Source organism: Toxotes jaculatrix, chromosome 8, assembly GCF_017976425.1.
Source record: "Toxotes jaculatrix isolate fToxJac2 chromosome 8, fToxJac2.pri, whole genome shotgun sequence".
Taxonomy (NCBI): domain Eukaryota; kingdom Metazoa; phylum Chordata; class Actinopteri; family Toxotidae; genus Toxotes; species Toxotes jaculatrix.
In genome coordinates, this window is record NC_054401.1 from 6,045,303 (window position 1) to 6,068,979 (window position 23,677).

The following is a 23,677-nucleotide window of genomic DNA, read 5'->3' on the forward strand; positions in this document are numbered from 1 at the left end:
AGAGGCAGAGACAAAGCCCTGTTTTAAATAGCTACAGATATATAGATGTGTTTGTAGAAAATAAAAAACGGGGCATGAGGATGGAACTAGCAAACGGGGCATGAAGATGAAAATAACAAACAGGGCATGAGAATGGAACTAGCAAACGGGGCATGAGGATGAGAATAAACGGGGAGAGAGGATGAAAATAACAAACGGAGCATGAGGATAGAAATAAAGAGATGATGAGTATTAAAATAACAAACGGCATGAGGATGAAAATAAGAAACGGGGAGAGAGGATGGAACTAGCAAACGGGGCATGAGGATGAGGATGAAAATAAAAAACGGGGGGAGAGGATGGAACTAGCAAATAGGGCATGAGGATGAAAATAATAAACGGGGCAAGAGGATAGAACTAAGAAAGAGAGGATGAGGATGAAAATAACAAACGGGGCATGAGGATGAGAATGAAAATAACAAACGGAGCATGAGGATGGAACTAGCAAATAGGGCATGAGGATGAAAATAATAAACGGGGCAAGAGGATAGAACTAAGAAAGAGAGGATGAGGATGAAAATAACAAACGGGGCATGAGAATGAGGATGAAAATAACAAACGGTATGAGGATGAAAATAAGAAACGTAGCATGAGGATGGAACTAGTAGACGGGGCATGAGGATGAGAATAGAACTTGCAAATAGGGCATAAGGATGAAAATAATAAACGGGGCAAGAGGATAGAACTGAGAAAGAGAGAATGAGGATGAAAATAAATGGGGCATGAGAATGAGGATGAAAATAACAAACGAGGCATGAGAATGAGGATGAAAATAAGAAATGCGGAATGAGGATGGAAATAACAAAGAGGGCATGAGGGTCAAAATAACAAAGCACAGTAGCAAAATAAAAAATACAAGAGGCAGAGGCACGGTGGCTGACGGCAGTGACGGTTCGGCGAACATCCAAACCACATATTAAAGAAAAAGCAGACTTACAGTTCGTAGATCTACCTGAAAAAAAAAAGAAGAAAAAAAAGAGTTAGAGTGAGTCGAGTCTTGAACCCCTGATGTTTTCAGGTTTGGTCTTGTCCTGACTGAAGTTCATGATGGGGGGTGTGTGTGGTATTTTATCTCACTCTCTCACTCACACACTCTCTCTGTACTGAGCACCTACTCCTCCACATTAGTCAGTTCAAAAAAAATGCAAAACACTTATATAGGAGATAAGGCTTAAATATTAAACATCATTTATTTAATGCATCCGACTCGTCCACACTTGTAATATCTTTGACTAAAAATTCAAACTGTATTTGTAAGGAATATTTTCACCTGACATTCTGACCGGCGGGGTTAGAAAATACCGGCAGATTTTAACGGACACCCAGGTCGCAGTAATAACATATACCGGGGTAAAATGTGGAGGAGGTTTGACGGTGTGAAAGTTTGGATACCTCCCAACTCTACCTGAAAGCTCTCATTTTGAAGCTAACTAGTAGCTACTTCAGCAGACCGACAGGTGTCACTGACCTCTCTGGATTAGTTTAAGTTCCATGTGAATCTGGACGAGGTCAAGTCGGCATCTCTGTCCTTCTCCTGCCTTCTTCACCAGAGGAGCCGTTTCTCTGTTAAATCAAAGAGAAAAGTCAATTAGTCTGAATCCAGACCTGAGGCCTGGACCATAAGGCAGGACCTGTGATTAGCTGGCTAACTTCAGGTTTAAGCCTGGGCTCTCAGGGTTATGGCGGCAGTCTACCTTTAACAAGTGTGCATCACCAAGCTAACTTGTACTGTGTATTTCAAGGTGTGTGTTTTTTTTTTTTTTTTTTTTTAATGACGGATCCTCATTATGACTGAGGCCCGTCTCCTGAGCTGGAGAGTCCTCTGGAGGACCGAGGCACTGAAGCTTGAGCCATATTTAGTTTTTAATTTACAGCTCAGAACCAGACTACACCATTCTCACCTGTCTCACTGTGAACTCAGGTGACTGTAGTCAGTGGGACTCAGCTCCTCTGGGTCACAGCGTCCCACGCTGAATTCTACAGTGGCACAGGAAACCTCGGAACCTACTGCAGCCTTCGTCACCGCCTGGCACCATCTGGCTCGTGCATCCTGCAATTATACATCCACAAAGCACAATAAGATATATTCCACAACGGGCCACAACGCCCATACATGACACACCACCCCCGTCCATCAGAGACTGGCTGAAAACTACACAAAGACAATCAAAGCTAAGGATCACCTGAGTACGATGTCATTAGTTAGACAACAAAAGTCTCTCCCCTTCACAACCTTCGACCTGGTCTTAAAGTCTCTGACTGTCGTGTCTGGTATTGGGGGGTCTGCAAAACAAGAAAATCAATTAGCATAAATACAGAGCACAGACAGTTTTGGCTGAAGAGGATGATGTATTTGACAGAACACACTGGTCAGTATCCGCAGAGATCAATCACATGGTGCAGAGGTGGGGGTGGCGTCGCCTTCATCAGGGAGGACTCGGTCCAGCTCGGTCTTCGTCTTCTTCACACGTTAACGACCCACACAGAGTCAGACAGACTCACATAGAGACAGACACAAAAGACAGACCCACATAGAGACAGACCAACGGAGACATCCAACATAATACACAGTGATGCGGAGGTGGCCATGTTTGAGAAACTGAAATATCTTCATGACACGGTGGCCACAGAAAACCCATCACCAACAGCACATAACTTTGTACATTGGCAGGAAAATCATCAAACTGGACGACAAGCAGACAGGTGGAGACATCTGGGACGGAGAAATGTCTTCATCAGCTGTAAAGGTGGAGACATCTTGGGCAGAGAAATGTCTTCATCAGATGTAAAGGTGGAGACATCTTGGACGGAGAAATGTCTTCATCAGATGTAAATTGGCAGGAAATTCATCAAAATGGACGAACAATAAATAAAATGACGACGAGCGGACAGGTGGAGATGTCTTGGACGGAGAAATTAAAATGTCTTCATCAGATGTAAATTGGCAGGAAATTCATCAAAATGGACGAACAATAAATAAAATGACAACGAGCGGACAAGTGGAGATGTCTTAGAGAAATTAAAATGTCTTCATCAGATGTAAATTGGTGGGAAAATCATCAAAATGGACAACGGACGGATAAGGATCTAACGGGCTGCCATGTTAAATGGAGAAATGTGTGGGCGATGGTTGGAAACAACCAACAAATTACAGCAGCAGAATTTAAAAAAACTACAAGAGGCAGAGACAAAGCCCTGTTTTAAATAGCTACAGATATATAGATGTGTTTGTAGAAAATAAAAAACGGGGCATGAGGATGGAACTAGCAAACGGGGCATGAAGATGAAAATAACAAACAGGGCATGAGAATGGAACTAGCAAACGGGGCATGAGGATGAGAATAAACGGGGAGAGAGGATGAAAATAACAAACGGAGCATGAGGATAGAAATAAAGAGATGATGAGTATTAAAATAACAAACGGCATGAGGATGAAAATAAGAAACGGGGAGAGAGGATGGAACTAGCAAACGGGGCATGAGGATGAGGATGAAAATAACAAACGGGGAGAGAGGATGGAACTAGCAAATAGGGCATGAGGATGAAAATAATAAACGGGGCAAGAGGATAGAACTAAGAAAGAGAGGATGAGGATGAAAATAACAAACAGGGCATGAGGATGAGAATGAAAATAACAAACGGAGCATGAGGATGGAACTAGCACATAGGGCATGAGGATGAAAATAATAAACGGGGCAAGAGGATAGAATTAAGAAAGAGAGGATGAGGATGAAAATAACAAACGGGGCATGAGAATGAGGATGAAAATAACAAACGGGGCATGAGGATGAGGATGAAAATAACAAACGGCATGAGGATGAAAATAAGAAACGTGGCATGAGGATGGAACTAGTAAACGGGGCATGAGGATGAGAATAGAACTAGCAAATAGGGCATAAGGATGAAAATAATAAACGGGGCAAGAGGATAGAACTAAGAAAGAGAGAATGAGGATGAAAATAACAAACGGGGCATGAGAATGAGGATGAAAATAAGAAATGGGGCATGAGGGTCAAAATAACAAAGCACAGTAGCAAAATAAAAAATACAAGAGGCAGAGGCACGGTGGCTGACGGCAGTGACGGTTCGGCGAACATCCAAACCACATATTAAAGAAAAAGCAGACTTACAGTTCGTAGATCTACCTGAAAAAAAAAAAAAGAAAAAAAAAGAGTCAGAGTGAGTAGAGTCTAGAGCCTCTGTTGTTTTCAGGTTTGGTCTTGTCCTGACTGAAGTTCATGATGGGGGGTGTGTGTGGTATTTTATCTCACTCTCTCTGTACTGAGCACCTACTCCACCACATTAGTCAGTTTAAAAAAAAAAAAAAATGCAAAACACTTATATAGGAGATAAGGCTTAAATATTAAACATCATTTATTTAATGCAGCCGACTCGTCCACACTTGTAATATTTTTGACTAAAAATTCAAACTGTATTTGTAAGGAATATTTTCACCTGACATTCTGACCGGCGGGGTTAGAAAATACCGGCAGATTTTAACGGACACCCAGGTCGCAGTAATAACATATACCGGGGTAAAATGTGGAGGAGGTTTGACGGTGTGAAAGTTTGGATACCTCCCAACTCTACCTGAAAGCTCTCATTTTGAAGCTAACTAGTAGCTACTTCAGCAGACCGACAGGTGTCACTGACCTCTCTGGATTAGTTTAAGTTCCATGTGAATCTGGACGAGGTCAAGTCGGCATCTCTGTCCTTCTCCTGCCTTCTTCACCAGAGGAGCCGTTTCTCTGTTAAATCAAAGAGAAAAGTCAATTAGTCTGAATCCAGACCTGAGGCCTGGACCATAAGGCAGGACCTGTGATTAGCTGGCTAACTTCAGGTTTAAGCCTGGGCTCTCAGGGTTATGGCGGCAGTCTACCTTTAACAAGTGTGCATCACCAAGCTAACTTGTACTGTGTATTTCAAGGTGTGTTGTTATTTTTTTATTTTATTTTATTTATTTATTTATTTATTTATTTATTTATTTATTTTTTATTTTTTATTTTTTATTTATTTATTTATTTATTTATTTATTTATTGTTTTAAAATGACTGATCCTCATTATGACGAAGGCCCGGCTACTGAGCTGGAGAGTCCTCTGAAGGACCGAGGCACTGAAGCTTGGACCATGTTTAGTTTTTAATTTACAGCTCAGAACCAGACTACACCATTCTCACCTGTCTCACTGTGAACTCAGGTGACTGTAGTCAGTGGGACTCTGACTGTCATGTCTGGTGTTGGGGGCGTCTGCAAAACAAGAAAATCAATTAGCATAAATACAGAGCACAGACAGATTTAGCTGAAGTGGATGATGTATCTGACAGAACACACTGGTCAGTATCCGCAGAGATCAACCACATGGTGCAGAGGTGGGGTTACCTTCATCAGGCAGGACTCGGTCCAGCTCGGCCTTCGTCTTCTTCACACGTCAAAGACCCACACAGAGACAGACTCACAGAGAAAGACACAAAAAGACAGACAGACCCACATAGAGAAACACAGACAGACCAGCTACAAGAGGCAAAGACAAAGCCCCGTTTTAAATAGCTATAGATATATAGATGTGTTTGTAGATATGTTTGAATAATAAGTGGTCATGTTAGACGTGTTGAACAAGCAGAGGAAAACCTGTCATGGCATAGCACAGCATTAAGAAAGATGGGGGCATGATGATGAAAATAACAAACGGCATGAGGATGGAACTAACAAACAGGGCATGAGTATGAGGATGAAAATAACAAACAGGGCATGAGGATGAAAATAACAAACAGGGCATGAAGATGAGGATGAAAATAACAAACGGGGAATGAGGATGGAACTAGCGAAATGGGCATGAGATGAAAATAAACAGGGCACAAGGATAAGAATGAAAATAACAAACGGCATGAGGATGGAACTAGCAAAGGGGCATGAGGATAGGGATGAAAATAAACAGAGCAAGAGGATGGAACTAAAAGAGGGGATGAGGATGAGGATAAAAATAACAAACGGCATGAGAATGAAAATAAACAGGGCATGAGGATGGAACTAGCAAATGGGGCATAAGGATGAAAATAAACAGGGCATGAGGTTGACGATGAAAATAACAAACGGGGCAAGAGGATAGAAATAAAGAGATGATGAGGATTAAAATAACAAACGGCATGAGGATGAAAATAAGAAACGGGGCATGAGGATGGAACTAGCAAATAGGGCATGAGGATGAAAATAATAAACGGGGCAAGAGGATAGAACTAAGAAAGAGAGGATGAGAATGAAAATAACAAACGGGGCATGAGAATGAGGATGAAAATAACAAACAGGGCATGAGGATGAAAATAAGAAATGGGGCATGAGGGTCAAAATAACAAAGAGGGCATGAGGATCAAAATAACAAAGCACAGTAGCAAAATAAAAAATATAAGAGGTACAGGCACTGAGGTTGACAGCAGTGACGGTTCGGCCAACATCCAAACCACATATTAAAGAAAAAGAAGACTTACAATTCGTAGATCTACCTGAAAAACAAGAAGAAGAAAACAGAGTTAGCGTAAGTCGAGTCTGGAGCCTCTGATGTTTTCAGGTTTGGTCTTGTCCTGACTGAAGTTCATGATGGGGGGGGGTGGTATTTATAACACACCTGACAGTAGGGTTGGGCAGTAATAAGGTATACTGTCGGGTCTTAAAAATAGCAACAGTATCAGTTTCAATATGTCAGTAAAAATAAAACAAAAAATAAATAAATAAATAAAATGCAATGCACTGATATAGGAGATAAGGATTAAATATTAAACATCATTTATTTAATGCAGCCAACTTGTCCTCGACTCAAAATTCAAACTGAATTTGTAAAGAATATTTTCACCTGAAATTCTGACCAGTGGGGTTGGAAAATATCGACAGATTTTAACGGAAACCCAGGTCGCAGTAATAACATATACCGGGGTAAAATGTGGAGGAGGTTTGACAGTGTGAAAGTTTGGATACTGCCCAACTCTACCTGAAAGCTCTCATTTTGATGCTAACTAGTAACTACTTCAGCAGACCGACAGGTGTCACTGACCTCTCTGGATTAGTTTAAGTTCCATGTGGATATGGACAAGGTCGAGTCGGCATCTCTGTCCTTCTCGTGCCTTCTTCACCAGAGGAGCTGTTTCTCTGTTAAATCAAAGAGAAAAGTCAGTTAGTCTGAATCCAGACCTGAGGCCTGGACCACAAGGCAGAATCTGTGGTTAGCCAGCTAACTTCGGGTTTAAGCCTGGGCTCTCAGGGTTATGGCGGCGGCCCACCTTTAACAGGTGTGCATCACCAAGCTAACTTGTACTGTGTATTTCAAGGTGTGTTGTTTGTTGTTTTTGTTTTTTTTTTAATGACTGAGGCCCGGCTCCTGAGCTGGAGAGTCCTCTGGAGGACCGAGGCACTGAAGCTTGGACCATATTTAGTTTTTAATTTACAGCTCAGAACCAGACTACACCATTCTCACCTGTCTCACTGTGAACTCAGGTGACTGTAGTCAGTGGGACTCAGCTCCTCTGGGTCACAGTGTCCCATGCTGAATTCTACAGTGGCACAGGAAACCTTGGAACCTACGGCAGCCTTCGTCACCGCTTGGCACCATCTGGCTCGTGCATCCTGCAATTATACATCCACAAAGCACAATAAGATATATTCCACAATGGGCCAAAACACCCATACATGACATGCCACCCCTGTCCATCAGAGACTGGCTGAAAACTACACCAAGACAATCAAAGCTAAGTATCACCTGAGTACGATGTCATTAGACAACAAAAGTCTCTGCCATTCACAACCTTCAACCTGGTCTTAGAGTCTCTGACTGTCGTGTCTGGTGTTGGGGGGTCTGCAAAAAAAGAAAATCAATTAGCATAAATACAGAGCACAGACAGATTTGACTGAAGTGGATGATGTATCTGACAGAACACACTGGTCAGTATCCACAGAGATCAGTCACATGGTGGCGTTGCCTTCATCAGGGAGGACTCGGTCCAGCTCGGCCTTCATCTTCTTCACACGTTAAAGACCCACACAGAGACAGACAGACTCACATAGAGACAGACCCACATAGAGACATAGAGACAGACCAGCTGAGACATCCAACACAATACACAGTGATGCAGAGGTGGCCATGTTGGAGAAACTGAAATATCTTCATGACACGGTGGCCACAGAAAACCCATCACCATCAGCACATAACTTTGTAGATTGGCAGATATCTTGGACGGAGAAATGTCTTCATCAGATGAAAATTGGCAGGGAATTCATCAAAATGGACGAACAATAAATAAAATGACAACGAGCAGACAGGTGGAGATGTCTTGGACGGAGAAATTAAAATGTCTTCATCAGATGTAAATTGGCGGGAAATTCATCAAAATGGACGAACAATAAATAAAATGACGACGAGCGGACAGGTGGCGACGTCTTGGACGGAGAAATTAAAATGACTACATCGCATTTAAATTGGCAGGAAAATCATCAAAATGGACAACGGACGGATAAGGATCTAACGGGCTGACATGTTAAATGGAGAAATGTGAGGATGAAAATAAACGGGGCATGAGGATGGAACTAGCAAACAGGGCATGAGGTTGAGGATGAAAATAACAAACAGGGTATGACGTGAGGATGGAACTAGCAAAGATGGCATGACATGTGAGGATGGAACTAGCAAAGATGGCATGAGGTTGAGGATGAAAATAACAAACAGGGCATGAGGTTGAGGATGAAAATAACAAACAGGGCATGGCATGAGGATGGAATTAGCAAAGATGGCATGAGGGAGAGGATGGAATTAGCAAAGATGGCATGAGGTTGAGGATGAAAATAACAAACGGGGCAAGAGGATAGAAATAAAGACATGATGAGGATGAAAATAAACAGAGAATGAGGATGAAAATAAGAAATGGGGCATGAGGATGAGGATAAAAATAACAAACAGGGCATGAGGATAAGGATCAAAATAACAAACGGGGCATGAGGATGGAACTAGCAAAGAGGGCATGAGGATGAAAATAATAAATGGGGCAAGAGGATAGAACTAAGAAAGAGAGGATAAGGATAAAAATAACAAACAGGGCATGAGGATAAGGATAAAAATAACAAACAGGGCATGAGGATAAGGATAAAAATAAGAAACAGGGCATGAGGATAAGGATAAAAATAACAAATAGGGCATGAGGATAAGGATCAGAATAACAAACAGGGCATGAGGATAAGGATAAAAATAACAAACAGGGGATGAGGTTGAGGATGAAAATAAACAGGGCATGACGTGAGGATAGAACTAGCAAAGATGGCATGAGGTTGAGGATGAAAATAACAAACAGGGCATGAGGTTGAGGATGAAAATAACAAACAGGGCATGGCATGAGGATGGAATTAGCAAAGATGGCATGAGGGTGAGGATGGAATTAGCAAAGATGGCATGAGGTTGAGGATGAAAATAAACAGGGCATGAGGTTGACGATGAAAATAACAAACGGGGCAAGAGAATAGAAATAAAGACATGATGAGGATGAAAATAAACAGAATGAGAATGAAAATAAGAAATGGGGCATGAGGATGAGGATTAAAATAACAAACAGGGCATGAGAATCAGGATTAAAATAACAAACGGGGCATTAGGATGGAAATAGCAAAGAGGGCATGAGGATAAAAATAATAAACGGGGCAAGAGGATAGAACTAAGAAAGAGAGGATAAGGATAAAAATAACAAACAGGGCATGAGGATAAGGATCAAAATAACAAACAGGGCATGAGGATGGAACTAGCAAAGAGGGCATGAGGATGAAAATAATAAATGGGGCAAGAGGATAGAACTAAGAAAGAGAGGATGAGGATGAAAAAAACAAACGGGGCATGAGAATGAGGATGAAAATAATAAACAGGGCATAAGGATGAGGATGAAATAAAGAGGGCAAGAGGATCAAAATATTAAAGAGGGCATGAAGGTCAAAATAACAAAGAGGGGATGAGGGTCAAAATAACACAGTAGCGAAATAAAAAAAATACAAGAGGCAGAGGCACGGTGGCTGACAGCAGTGATGGTTCGGCAAACATCCAAACCACATATTAAAGAAAAAGCAGACTTACAGTTTGTAGAGCTACCTGAAAAAAAAAAGAAAAAGAAGAAAACAGAGTTAGGGTGAGTAGAGTCTGGAGCCTCTGTTGTTTTCAGGTTTGGTCTTTTCCTGACTGAAGTTCATGATGGTGTATGTGTGTGGTATTTTATCTCACTCTCTCACTCACACACTCTCTCTTTACTGAGTACCTACTCCACCACGTTACCCTGAGTTAACCAGGTTAACACACCTGACAGTAGGGTTGGGCAGTAAAAAGGTATTAAGGTAATCATGTATACGGTCGTCTTAAAAATAGCAATAGCGGTATCAGTTTCAATACATCAGTAAAAAATATAAAATGCACTTATATAGGAGATCAGGATTAAATATTAAACATCATTAATTTAATGCCTTATGTGGTTGAATTTTCAGTTTTACTTCAGTAATACATAGAATATAATATGTTTTACTTTTCGAGACATTTGATAAAGTTTATGAACGTGATGTCATTACGTGACAGCAGGGAGAAGAGAGAAAGAAAGATGGCTAGTCGCACAACAAGTGACTATCCATTCAGTTTGTGAACGATGCAGGCACAAGCCAATACTTTGCTGAGCCTCACGGTAATTCACTTTTAATTCACAACGTGACCGGCAGGTTTTCAATTTACCGGGCAAATGTTTTTATTAAATATATGTATTATCTGAATTTACTGAGCTTAAAATGATCAATGATATGCAGGATGTATGAGAATGATATCAAAGTATGTCAGTTTAGAATCTTTTTATTGAAACATATAGGCTGTATCAGATAAAATAAGTGCCGTCAACTGACTCCCATGCGTCACTTCTAAAATAAATATTGCACAAAGCTGCGCTCTTTGAACATGAATATAAAGAAAGTATTCTCAGATAAAACCCATCTGGACTGGCTGATACCGTTTTAATAACATGGCGTGCTGCCAACTGAAAAGAAAAAGTCCGTTCGCTATATGCGTTTTCAATGCAATAAAAACTATATTAATTCATATTAAACGATCCCTTGACATGTTTCAGACTTTTTCTAAAAGCTGCGCTCTTTGAACTTGAATATAAAGAAAGTATTCTCAGATAAAACCCATCTGGACTGGCTGATACCGTTTTAATAACATGGCGTGCTGCCAACTGAAAAGAAAAAGTCCGTTCGCTGTATGCGTTTTCAATGCAATAAAAACTATATTAATTCATATTAAAAGATCCCTTGACATGTTTCAGACTTTTTCTAATGCATATTTGCTGCAGTTAATTGTAGGCTACAGCAGCTGAATTAAAATCTAAAGCATGCAGTGTCTCTCCGCAACTTGCAATGCGCATTATACAATAGGCGCCGTTTGGATGCGGCTCTGCAGAGAGAAACCTCTTTGCTGGCACACTGGAGACGGGGATCACGGGAGCTATCTTGGTCAGTTTAGCCCACTCAGGGTAGATTAATGAGAAATTCGCTGTTGGGAAGTTCAAGCCTCCAGAATCACGGAGAAGCGATGGCGTCTTGTTGCGCACTTGTGGCATCTATGAGCGGCTGTAGCTGCAGCCGACTTGTCCTCACTTGTAATGTCTTTAACTCAAAATTCAGATTGTACTTGTAGGGAATATTTTCACCTGACATTCTGACCGGCGAGGTTAGAAAATACCGGCAGAGTTTAACGGAAACCAAGGTCGCGGTAATAACGTATACCGGGGTAAAATGTGGAGGAGGTTTGACGGTGTGAAAGTTTGGATACTGCCCAACTCTACCTGAAAGCTCTCATTTTGAAGCTAACTAGTAACTACTTCAGCAGACCGACAAGTGTCACTGACCTCTCTGGATGAGTTTAAATTCCACGTGAGTCTGAACGAGGTCGAGTCGGCGTCTCTGTCCTTTTCCTGCCTTCTTCACCAGAGGAGCCGTTTCTCTGTTAAATCAAAGAGAAAAGTCAATTAGTCTGAATCCAGACCTGAGGCCTGGACCATAAGGCAGGACCTGTGGTTAGCCGGCTAACTTCAGGTTTAAGCCTGGCCTTTTAAGGTTTATGGCGGCGGTCCACCTTTAACAGGTGTGCATCACCGAACTAACTTGTACTGTGTATTTCAAGGTGTTTTTTTTAAATGACTGATCCTCATTATGACTGAGACCCGGCTCCTGAACTGGAGAGTCCTCTGGAGGACCGAGGCACATAGTGATGTGACTCAGTTAATTCACCACTTCACCCAGTTTAGACTCAACCTCAGGCCTTCGGCAGCTACAGGTACATGAACCAGCGTGGAGACGCGCTCACCTGGCGGTAATGCCGGTGATGGCCGACTCATGGCGTCACTGGCCTGAGCGAGCGAAGCACCGGATCCGGGTTCTGAAGTCTCGCCGTTCGCCCACATTCTTTACAGGACTCGGTCTCTCTGGCTCTGTCAGGGTCGGGGGTTTAACTTTCAGTCCGGCACCCTCGCGGTTTTATTGGCGTCTGACGTCACACGCTTGGCAGTCGAGCGCTGTGGCGCGTTGAAGGAAAGAGTAAAACTTTGCCCGCACACAAATGTCCGGTACCTGGACTTGAACTCCGATAGAGTCCTGGTGCTCTCGTCTCTCTGTTGGTGTAAACCGAGTGTCAGCGGATGCGCACCTTTTAAAAGGTTTCCCGCGCGGGAGTCTAATTCTAATTGGTTTGTGGCTGCACCTGACCAGGGGGAGGGCGGAGCAACACAAAAAAAACATACTTCACACACGGGGGGATTCAAACACACAGAACTTTATTGAAACCTTAACAAATGGCAGGACGCTGTAAATGTTCTGATCAGCTGATTATTTCACCATCTCACTGATTCTGACTCTGAAGTGATGCTGGGTGGAGACCACCACAACCTCATCATCGTCCTCAGCCGACCCCTGCTCAGCCTCGGTGGGTGTTGCTGTTGCCATGGAAACAGGGAAGTCACTTCCTGTCGGCGGAGTTCAAATGTTCAGTTAATAAACAGAATCAAATACAGCAACAGCAACAATCAGCACCACGTAACTGTAACTGATAACATCAGAGATGTTGTGGAATATTTCACTTATTGATTGATCACTGTGAGGACAATGATTCAGAGTGTTACCTGTGGGTCTGTGGCGATATAAAGACAGCATGAGAAGGGTGGAGAAGAAGTGCGGACAGAACACCACCAGGTGGCAGAGCAGTCTGAAGACAAGCTGGAGGGGGGCGGAGCTAAGAGGCGAGCCTAAGCCAGAGGTCACAGGGGCTGAGGCTTCATCTGTAGAGTCCCACCTGGTCAGGTGAATATGTGGATGAAATGAGTGGTGAAGTCAAAGTGAAGCCCCTGACCTGAGAGGTTCACGAGTCCACAAAAACACGTGTCCACATGTGTGTTTGTAGACAGTTTAGGGTTTTCCTGTTGACTTCGGAACAGTCACAGTCTGATCACAGCAGACTGGACATTAGAGGAACTGCAGGTCAACACACGTCAGCTCTGACATACGACGTCTGCAGGTGACTGATGTTAAATGCAGCTCACCTAAATTCTGAGCTCAGTTATTGGTTATAGACAAACTGTCACTAATTGTTGATGTTCTCCACTGAAACAGTGAAATCAATGTAGAAGTTTCCATCAGCTGTTGATGTTTCTTCAGTTTTAGATGGAGATTTTTCCTCCACCTGAACTTTAACCTCGTTTTTATTTCTTATATTTTATTCAATCATTGATTCTGTTTAGAAAACATTTTGTTTTCAGACGCAGGCCCGGCCCTAACCAATTTGGTGCCCTAGGCAAGATCTTAGTTGACGCCCCCCTTGCATCACAGTAAATTCCACTGCTAGTGTACATATACTCACAAGAAACTGAATAGCTTTGTCTTAGAAAATTCTTTTATTTAAATAAAGAAATTGCACATTCAAAATACTTCGAACAGTGTAAACAAGTGATAAAAATTAACTTGTAAATAGAATATAAATAAGGAACTGCACAAAATAAGATATTAAAAACCAGTGTGCACACAAATTAAAAGAATTTAAATAAAAATAAAAAAATATAAAAAAGTGATCTTACAAAGACCTCTAGGGGTGTTTTTTTGGTACTGCCTTAGCTTAAACTATTTAAAAACTACACCACCTCCTCAATCTCACATAACCTGCTACAGCTTTGCTCTCCTGGTCTTTCTTGCAGCAAAGTCATCTACAACATCATCATATGACAACTGATTTGAGACCACATGGTTTATGCTTATGATGGCAAGTCCACCAAGACGTTCTTGCATCATAGTGGATCTCAGATAAGTTTTAATTAGTTTGAGCTTAGAGAAGCTTCTTTCAGCAGCAGCGACTGTGAGTGGTGAGTGTGGCTCCTGATCATACACTCAAAAAAAAAAAAAATTAAAAAATAACTATGCCAAAAACGTAGACTTTAAGTATTTTAATTACATGTAATTTTTCCATGCAATTTTATTACACAAGTTCAATGTGAAGGTCCCATTTACTTCAATGTGTTTCTATCATACCAAGACAATGTGAATAACTTAACTTATCCAGATCTGATTAAAGTTAATGCAAACTTATGCATAAACTTTATGTGTTTATCACATATACAGTTAAGGGGAACTTTCACAAAAACTCTATGTATTTATTAAAGTATCATATATACAATAGTAATGCATTTCTAATTGGCTATTCTGTCTTCTGTCATAAATCACAAAGAAAAACATAGCATAGTTGTGACAACTTTATTGCCAGAAACAAGTTCAAAATTACAGAAACGTTTAAATGTGTCTGCACTGTAGAGATGCCACTGTACACCTATGTCCAATGTGTTGGAATTTAAACATTCTAAAAAGGCGTCACAGCTGGCACATATACTAGATGCCCCACTCAATTCACACGTGCATGCCTACCTCAACACATTGCCCACACAAACACAAATAAGTAAAAGAAGATAAATAAACAGAAATGATGAATACTATTCAGTCTTACACTGAATCATACTGTGATATATCCCTGTCCATGCTGGCAATCATTTTTAAACTTTGAAAACTACCATGGCTTTTGGCCTGTAAGCCAACACCTTTCAATCATGTAAGAAGCAGTGCACCGGCACAATATACAACATTAACATTAACAATGCTACAAAAATGTTTAAAATACAGCACCTTTGAACATTTAGGAACATTAATTACATTTGACATTTTGCAATTAGAAAAGTGAAAAGGTTTTCCAGTAGATTATACCAATATGGAATACAGGCACAGGGTTTAGTTATGTATTGTGCCCAAAACAATATTACATAAAAGATGAAAGGCACTACAACGTTACTAAAACAGATAAGAATGAAAGTACAAGATTTGAACCGTATCTAATATTCTACCACAAACATTAGACATTTTCTTTAGAAATTATTCAAGGTAAAAAAGTGAACTTAAGTCATAATTCCAAGGACAGTCTTTTTAGCCTCTTCAGGAGAGAGCCCCAAGCAAGCCCTGCTAGTTGGCAGAAATGCTTAAAGTTTAGTGTTTAGCATGTGAAATAACAGCAGTGATGATGTAATGAGGATGTATGATACAATCATCTGGATTACACTGGAAATGATGCAGGTTCCTCCAACAAATGCTCCATCTCTTCCAACAGCACATTATAAGGACGATCTGCAAGTTCAAATAAAGTCAAAGTGGCAATAGAAGATCCAAATGGCAACGTCCAACAAGCCAAACTGTGGCAGGCTCAAATGTCCATCACGTCAACTTATGAGCTCACTGAAGCATCTTTATTTTAAGTGTTTGGACCTTTGGGGACAGTCTGTGACCATCCAAGTTCATCAACACTTTCTGGAAGAACTCGATTGTGAACTTGTGCTCCTGGGGATAGCTCAAGTTGAGAGTGTAGATTAATCCAAAAAGCATGACACATCCAAAGGAAATACTTCCCAGGTTGCATAGCAGTTCCACACCCTCAATCACCACTCCAACATCCTCTGGCTTTTCCTCATCATCAGCACCATCTTTTCGGATCACGTACAGCCCCATGGTGGTCTGCGCGATCCCTCTCTCAGCTTCTTCACTGTTGACGTTCTAATAGTGAAAACCAATTTGACAATTTTGAAATAAACTGATAAAACATTGCAAGTTCAAGACTGAAAGGTCACAGTAAAATAAAATTACTGACCAAGTACTCCTTGATGAAAGTATTCCTGTCCTCATTGAGATAGACAAACAGACTTCGAAGTACACAGTCCCTCTTGACTACAATGTCTTCACTCTGCAAAAGAATTTATATTAAATCAATCAATTTTCCAAGACTCCTTCGACATCTTTTAAGAGTAAAAGGTGTAAAGTTGATGATGTAAAGCAAAGGAAAACCTATAGGAGGTAAGAGGAAGAGTGGAAAAGAGTAGTAGAAAGATGAAAGACAAAAGAGGGGGATGGTTAAGGTCAGATGAAGGAAAGGTTAAGTATAGAAGTTGAAGACACTAAAAAATGGGAAAGGGGTCCTACATCACTCATGCATGAAGGAAAGAAAGAATGGAGGCAAAGGAAGGAAAAATTAAGGAATCAGACAGAGGGTGGATGGAGGAAAACAAAAGACTAAAATGACCCACCTTTATAGCAGTAGTCCTTATGAAAGTTACAACAGAGGTCAAATCCATTTCTATATTTTATTTTTGCTTACAAAGATGAAGATGGAAAAAACAAAGATGAGTCCCATACAACAATGTATATTGAAAGTATTTATCAGGGCTCAGAGGACTCACCATAAACTTCATAGGACTCAGTGCACAGGTGACACCAGTGTTGCTATGAGACAACTTCTCACAAGAAGTGAGGGAAATGAGGTACTTTGACTTAGAGCCAGGTACTTTTCTGATTCAAACAGAGATTAGCAGAATATCTGCACCACTGACATTGCCTCTTTAATTGTAGGCACCCAACACAACAGAAGAGGACATTTATGTCAACATTGATAGGCTGAGACAGGCAGACGTCCCCCACCCTGCAACTACATCTGAGCCAAAAAGCACCAACTTTCCAAACTCTGGGCCAAACAATGCAGAAGAAGCCAGAAAAGTATCAGGGAAGAAGAATGAGGAAGGGACAGATGTGGTTTACTCCAGTGTGAATTGGAAGAAGAAAAGCAAGAAGAAGCAGCAAGAAGAATCTGTGGACGTGGATCCACCCGGTAGCTCCTGTCTGGAGGAGGAGAGGTGCATGGTGGGAAGCATGAGCAGAAACTTTGTGAGCGATGCACTGATGATGGGAAAGATATTTGATGAAGTGCAGCCAAGAAATATGAAGAGGGATATGGAATGTGAATATGCTCAAGTTAAATTTAAAGGCAAGGGCGCTTTACACAAATAGATTCTTTAGTGTTTTTTTTTATTTTTTATTGTCCCTCAAATTGTTCCCAACAGGGGAAATTATTCTCTGCATTTTACCCTCAAGTGAACAACACACACACACACACACACACACACACACACACACACACACACACACACACACACACACACACACACAACATAGAACTACAACATAGAAATCTATATAAAAATGTTTTGTTTTTCGGGTCGTGAGTTTTTTTAAGATCTCAACTGATTTGGGATTTTTTTTTCACTGAGGATTTCACTGATTCTACTGTGTTGATATAAAGTAATATAAAATTCTCTGCACTAAATTTTATAAGATATATATTATATTAAGAGCAGCCCTGCTGTTTCACATTTATTCTGAAAGCGTAGCAAACTGTATTGTGTTTAGTGGACTGCTTTCACATTTGCATTTTGCTTGAACTGAATTGATGGTAAATACATAAAGGGAGAAAGAGACAGGCCGATATAGAGGATGTGCAGGCATTTTTGATAAAGTTTTATGTCTAAAGTTGTACGTGTTTATTCTTTCAAGACCTTTTTCACAGAAGGCATTTTGGTCTGTCACAAGAAATGTAACTGATAACACAGGACGCCTGCATTCCATTTAGGTGAGTTGGTTCCAGATTCCTGCTACTGTGCTGGCTCACTGGTTAAGACTTACTGGGACACTTGATCTAACTTAACTATCATTAATGAAATTTGTTTCACCAGTGTTTTTGCTGCTGTAACATGTCACAATGTGTGCTGTGAAAAAGGTCTGATTTGAGAAGGTCTTATTTTGAATTCATTACATGTTAATGCATCTTAACCTCGCCACTGTGTTTTAGACATGTATTGTAAAAAGAGCGGGGAGTTCCTGTTTTTGTGATGGTATTATCAGTTGTTTACTCGCTGCATTCTGTCATTTCTGGTGATAAGTATAAGTCAGTCTCACACTCACTGGCACTTTTGTGAGTTCCTCATTTTTAAGTATATTCTTGGCTGCTTTAAAATGTAACCTCACTTGTGAGGAACTTGACGTCTCCGCCTCTGATCTCATGAAAATGTAAGTCATAATTTCAGTATGACATAAATGAAAAACTTGAGATAATTTGATGCTATATGATGTTGTTGATTTACTGGGCTTTGGATTAATTATGTTTGAAAAGTTTGAAATTAAGGGAAAATATCAGAATTCGGTTGGAAGAAATTTGATATTTTCTTTTCTAAGTGTTGACAGCTTTAAGCCGTCAGTCAGTTGCTGTTTGGCGATTGTGGCTCCTGAGTTTATTATTGACCCAAAATGTGTTGATTTCAAATACATTTTAAATCTAATTTCATGTTCTGAATCTTGTTAAATTTAAGTATTGTATTTTTTTCATGTCAATAATGTTTCTTCAACAATATTTGTGAAATCATTTTGGACCTGAACGACATTTATCTCTACAGTGACATTATGTGGAAGCATTGGCCTTAGTCAAATCTTTCAAAGCATTAGTTCAACCAGTGCATCCATATTTACATACTCATCATTTTAAAAGCAACAGTGAAACAGTGAGTGAACAGATGTGCTGTATCACGCTGCTGTTAAGACCCTATAACCCTCTGAGAAGAAAGAATGGGATTTTATCTTGATTTAAAAAATATATATATATATTTCATGTTTAATAAATCAACTTAAAATGTCACATGTGATCTTGGCTTTCAGCAGCGTAAAGGGAAGAAATGTCCCAAACATGTAAACACTTGTCATCTGTAATCTCCAGACTCCTTTAAACTTGACGTTCTCCTGACAAACTAAGATGGCTTGAGCTCTGACTGCTGAAAGGTGAGTTCAAGTGCATTCACATCTGGTTTGAAAACTATTTAGAGTAAAGAATGTCTGAGTTTGTAATGACAAGATGAGGATCCTAAAAAATAAAAGATGCAGCAAAATCTCTGACCTTCCTTTTTTTATTTAACAGAGATAACTGTTTTATTGCTTTCTGAATTTTGAAAAAAAAAATGACCCTCATGACATGCATCATGGTATAGTAACAGTAATCAATGTGGAGCAAGAAAGTAGAGAATTGCATCCACGCTGCTGCTTTAAAATACTGTTTCCTTTTCAGTGTTTTGTGTTTCAGGTTCCCTGTGTCGACAGTTTGAGGTCATTATGCCGCAGACTGTTGAGGCTCTGAGTGGATCCTGTGTGACCATCCCCTGCTCCTTTGACACAGAAGTGACTATGAAGACTTAGATGACACATGTAAAGAAATATTGACAAATGATAAAACATACAGTAGCGGCTATGATCCAAATGAAATTACAACAGAAGAACTGTCAGGTGACATGACAAAAAAAAAACTGCACCGCAACCTTAAATTACATGCGTCTTGATTACAGCGGTAAATATTTCTTCAGACTGGACTGTCAGAACAGACTCAAATTGACTTTTTATGACACTTCTGTGAATATTTAGGTGAAAGGTAGGTTTTTTTTCTACAAATAGAAAATTCATGAACAGATTATATTTGTGGTCCTTCCTTGACCTTGTTTTTCATTTACTCTAAACTTCCATGTTTTTACTGTATTTTATCAATCATGAGGAAGCTTTCAGAAATTACTATTTATTCAGTAACGGTTCAAATGTACTGTCCTTTCAGCTGATCCTCCCTCACCAACTCTGACTCCGTCCACACTGGAGGTGAAGGTGAACCTCAGTGAGTTTGAACTGCTCTGCTCCAGCTCTCTGTCTGTCTCATCCTCCAACTCTGACATGGACCCCCGACCTGGGTGACAGTCAGGAGACACTGCAGGAGAATCAGGACAAAACTAAAGTCAAGATCTCTGTCCTGACCTTCACTGTTTCTCACCTCCATCATGGAAAGACCATCTCCTGTACTGCCACCTACAGCAAACAAGATGGCAGCCCTGTGGCATCTGTTAGCACAAGTTTAACAGCTGCTATTTCATGTGAGTTTTTCACCTCCATCATGGAAAGACCGTCTCATGTACTGTCACCTACAATACACCAGATGGCGCTAAATCAGGTCTAATCAGTCACTTAGGAAAATAACAGAGAAAACACCACCCTCCTTTTCAATGTGCCTGTGTAGTAAACTGTACTCCAGTATTCACTGTAACGATTACTGAAACACACAGAAATACAGAAGGTGTTTAAAAGGTGACATATGTGAGTCTTTGTGAGTGTTAGTATTAACAGCTGTTCTCTGCTAGTCTTGTGGAAATATCAGTATCATACTTCATTTCTAGTAACAAGTATTTCTCACTCTAACACTCACTGCCACTTTTGTGAGTTCCTCATTTTTAAGTATATTCTTGGCTGCTTTTTAAAAATGTAACCTCACTTCAGAGGAACTTGACGTCTCTACAGACCTCACGACAAAGTAAGTCTTAATTTCAATGTGGCACAAATGAAGATCAAAACTTTAGACAGGGATAATTTCATGCTCTTGATTTACTGGGATTTGGATTAATTATGTTTAAGAAGTTTGAAATAAAGGAAAAATGTCAGACTTCCACTGCATCAAGCAAGATATTTTCTTTTCCAAATGTTAACACCTTTAAGCCGTCAGTCCACAGTTGTTTGGCAATTGTGGCTCTTGAGTTTATTATTGGCCCAAAACGTATTGATTTCAAATACATTTTTACTCTAATTTCATGAACAGAATTTTGTTAAATTAAAGTAGTGGGTTTTTTTGCATGTCAATAATGTTTCTTCCACAAGAGTAGTGAAATAATTTTTGAGCTGAACAACATTTATCTCTACCATTGGACTCAGTCAAGTCTTTCAAAGCAGCACTGATTAGTCCAAATAATGCATCCATGTTTAAAAACTGCTCACTTTAAAAGCAATAATAAAACAGTGAGTGAACATATGTGCTGTATCACGCTGCTGCTAAGAGCTTTTAACCCTCTGAAAAGAAAGAGTGATTCTGTCTTGATAAAAATATAATTGTTCATTATCAATAAATCAGCTTAAAATGTCACGTGATCTTGGATTTCAGCAGAGTAAAGGGAAGAAATGTCCCAAATATCTAAACACTTGTCATCTGTAATCTCCAGACTCCTTTAAACTTGACATTCTCCTGACAAACTAAGATGGCTGGAGCTCTGACTTTCCTTCTCATTGGCTGTCTGCTGAAAGGTGAGTTCAAGTGCATTCACATCTGGTTTGAAAACTATTTAGAGTAAAGAATGTCTGAGTTTGTAATGACAAGATGAGGATCCTACAAAATAAAAGATACAGTAAAATCTCTGATCTCAGCCTTTTCTTATGTAACAGGGATAAATGTTTTATTGCTTCCTGAATGTTGAAAAAAATAGCCTGACATCATGGTATAGTAACAGTAATCACTGTGGAGCAATTACAGCTACACTGCTGCTGTAAAATACTGTTTCCTTTTTGATGTTTTGTGTTTCAGGTTCCCTGTGTCGACAGTTTGAGGTCATTATGCCGCAGACTGTTGAGGCTCTGAGTGGATCCTGTGTGACCATCCCCTGCTCCTTTGACATACAGACCAAATTTGACAATAACTTAGATGACACATGTAAAGCAATATGGAAACGTAAAAGTGATAACAAAGTTGTGTTTGATAGTGCTGAAAAACCTGGAATAAATGGAGAACTGAGGGGAAACCTGAAAGAAAAAGATTGCACCACAACTCTCAATAACACTGTTCTTGATACCAGCAACACATATTACTTCAGACTGCAGTGTAACAATGCACTCAAATATAGTTTTGACAAGGACTTCGAGGTGGTGAATGTATTGCTCAAAGGTAAGTTCTGATATCAAATCTATTGTCTATTTTCACCCAGCCGTGGATTTACTGAGTATTACAGATAAAATAATCAAAATTAAAGTAATGATTGTTTAATTAGTGACTGGTTCAAATGTACTGTCCTACCAGCTGATCCTCCCTCACTGACTCTGACTCCGTCCACACTGGAGGTGAAGGAGGGAACCTCAGTGAGTTTGAACTGCTCTGCTCCAGCTCCCTGTCTGTCTCATCCTCCAACTCTGACATGGACCCCCAACCTGGGTGACAGTCAGGAGACACTGCAGGAGAATCAGGACAAAACTAAAGTCAAGATCTCTGTTCTGACCTTCACTGTTTCTCACCTCCATCATGGAAAGACCATCTCCTGTACTGCCACCTACAGCAAACAAGATGGCAGCCCTGTGGCATCTGTTAGCACAAGTTTAACAGCTGCTATTTCATGTGAGTTTTTTTGTCCTCGACTAAAATTTTTGCACTTTAATTTGATTGCTTAGCTCTTAGTTTTCATTCTAAAATTGAGGATTTTCTTCATTTATTTTTTTCAACTGTTGTAAATTGAATATTTTTATGTAACATCTGTTTTTTTTACTGTTGTTCTTACAAAACAGGTTTTTTAAGAGCAAAATTTAAACTCCGACAAATTGTGTTGGTAATTTTTCACAGTTCTCCAACATTTTATATAGTTAACGATTAATAATTCTAAATAATCAACACAATTTTATAATTAGAATAATTTTTACTTGCAGCTCTAGTTTGAATGTCAAATCTTTCTCTAGAAGAAACAGCATCCTCCATGAAAATTTGAACCGATCTGAACCATCTGAACCAAAACTAGATTGTGAACCGTCTTTCCCTGTTACATGTATAAACAATACAAATAATTAATTCCTCATTTTTCAGATTCACCCAAAGACACCAAAGTGTTTGTCAGTCCCTCTGGTCCAGTACCAGAGAACAACAATGTGACTCTGACATGCAATAGTTCTGCCAACCCAGTAGTAAGGAACTACACCTGGTACAGAGCTGGTGGAGGACAGGAGACTTCCATCGGGACTGGACAGACTCTAAATATTAAAGCTTCTAAACTCACTGGTCCTTTTCTCTGCATGGCTGAAAATGATCTTGGAGTTGGACGATCCAACATCAGTCAAATAGATGTTCAATGTGAGTATCACACGATACAGACTTTTGTTATATAAACCCTATTAATTTTCATTTAAATGAATTTATTTACCTAATTTTTGTTATGAGGAGGCCAGGAACACAAGGGAAGATGGCCCAAATACAGACACTCAGGCAGGCAGATTAACAAAGATATTTAACTATCAAGAAGGACTGGTCTAAAGAGAGACAGATGAGAAACTAGAGTCCATGCTGCCAAGAAACAAAACTCAGAAAAATCTAAAAACATCCACACAGGAAAAACCAGAAAATCAGAACATAAACATGAAGGAA

General features: G+C 40.0%; 1 protein-coding gene across 5 annotated transcripts in view; it reads left to right on the forward strand.

The window, feature by feature from the left end:
* Positions 1-23,677, forward strand: part of LOC121186457 (B-cell receptor CD22-like) — a 52,248-nt gene that overhangs the window by 22,839 nt on the left and 5,732 nt on the right. For 3 of the 5 annotated variants that reach the window (XM_041045205.1, XM_041045203.1, XM_041045207.1), the window contains exons 2-7: positions 19,562-19,903; positions 20,081-20,390; positions 21,504-21,585; positions 21,863-22,219; positions 22,352-22,663; positions 23,123-23,386. In XM_041045205.1, coding sequence (XP_040901139.1) covers positions 21,540-21,585; positions 21,863-22,219; positions 22,352-22,663; positions 23,123-23,386 — 979 coding nt within the window. In that variant the 5' untranslated portion in view covers positions 19,562-19,903; positions 20,081-20,390; positions 21,504-21,539. Of the gene's footprint in view, positions 1-19,218; positions 19,264-19,561; positions 19,904-20,080; positions 20,391-20,719; positions 20,825-21,503; positions 21,586-21,862; positions 22,220-22,351; positions 22,664-23,122; positions 23,387-23,677 lie in introns of those variants that run through there. The other 2 variants (XM_041045204.1, XM_041045206.1) reach the window with 2 other exon arrangements.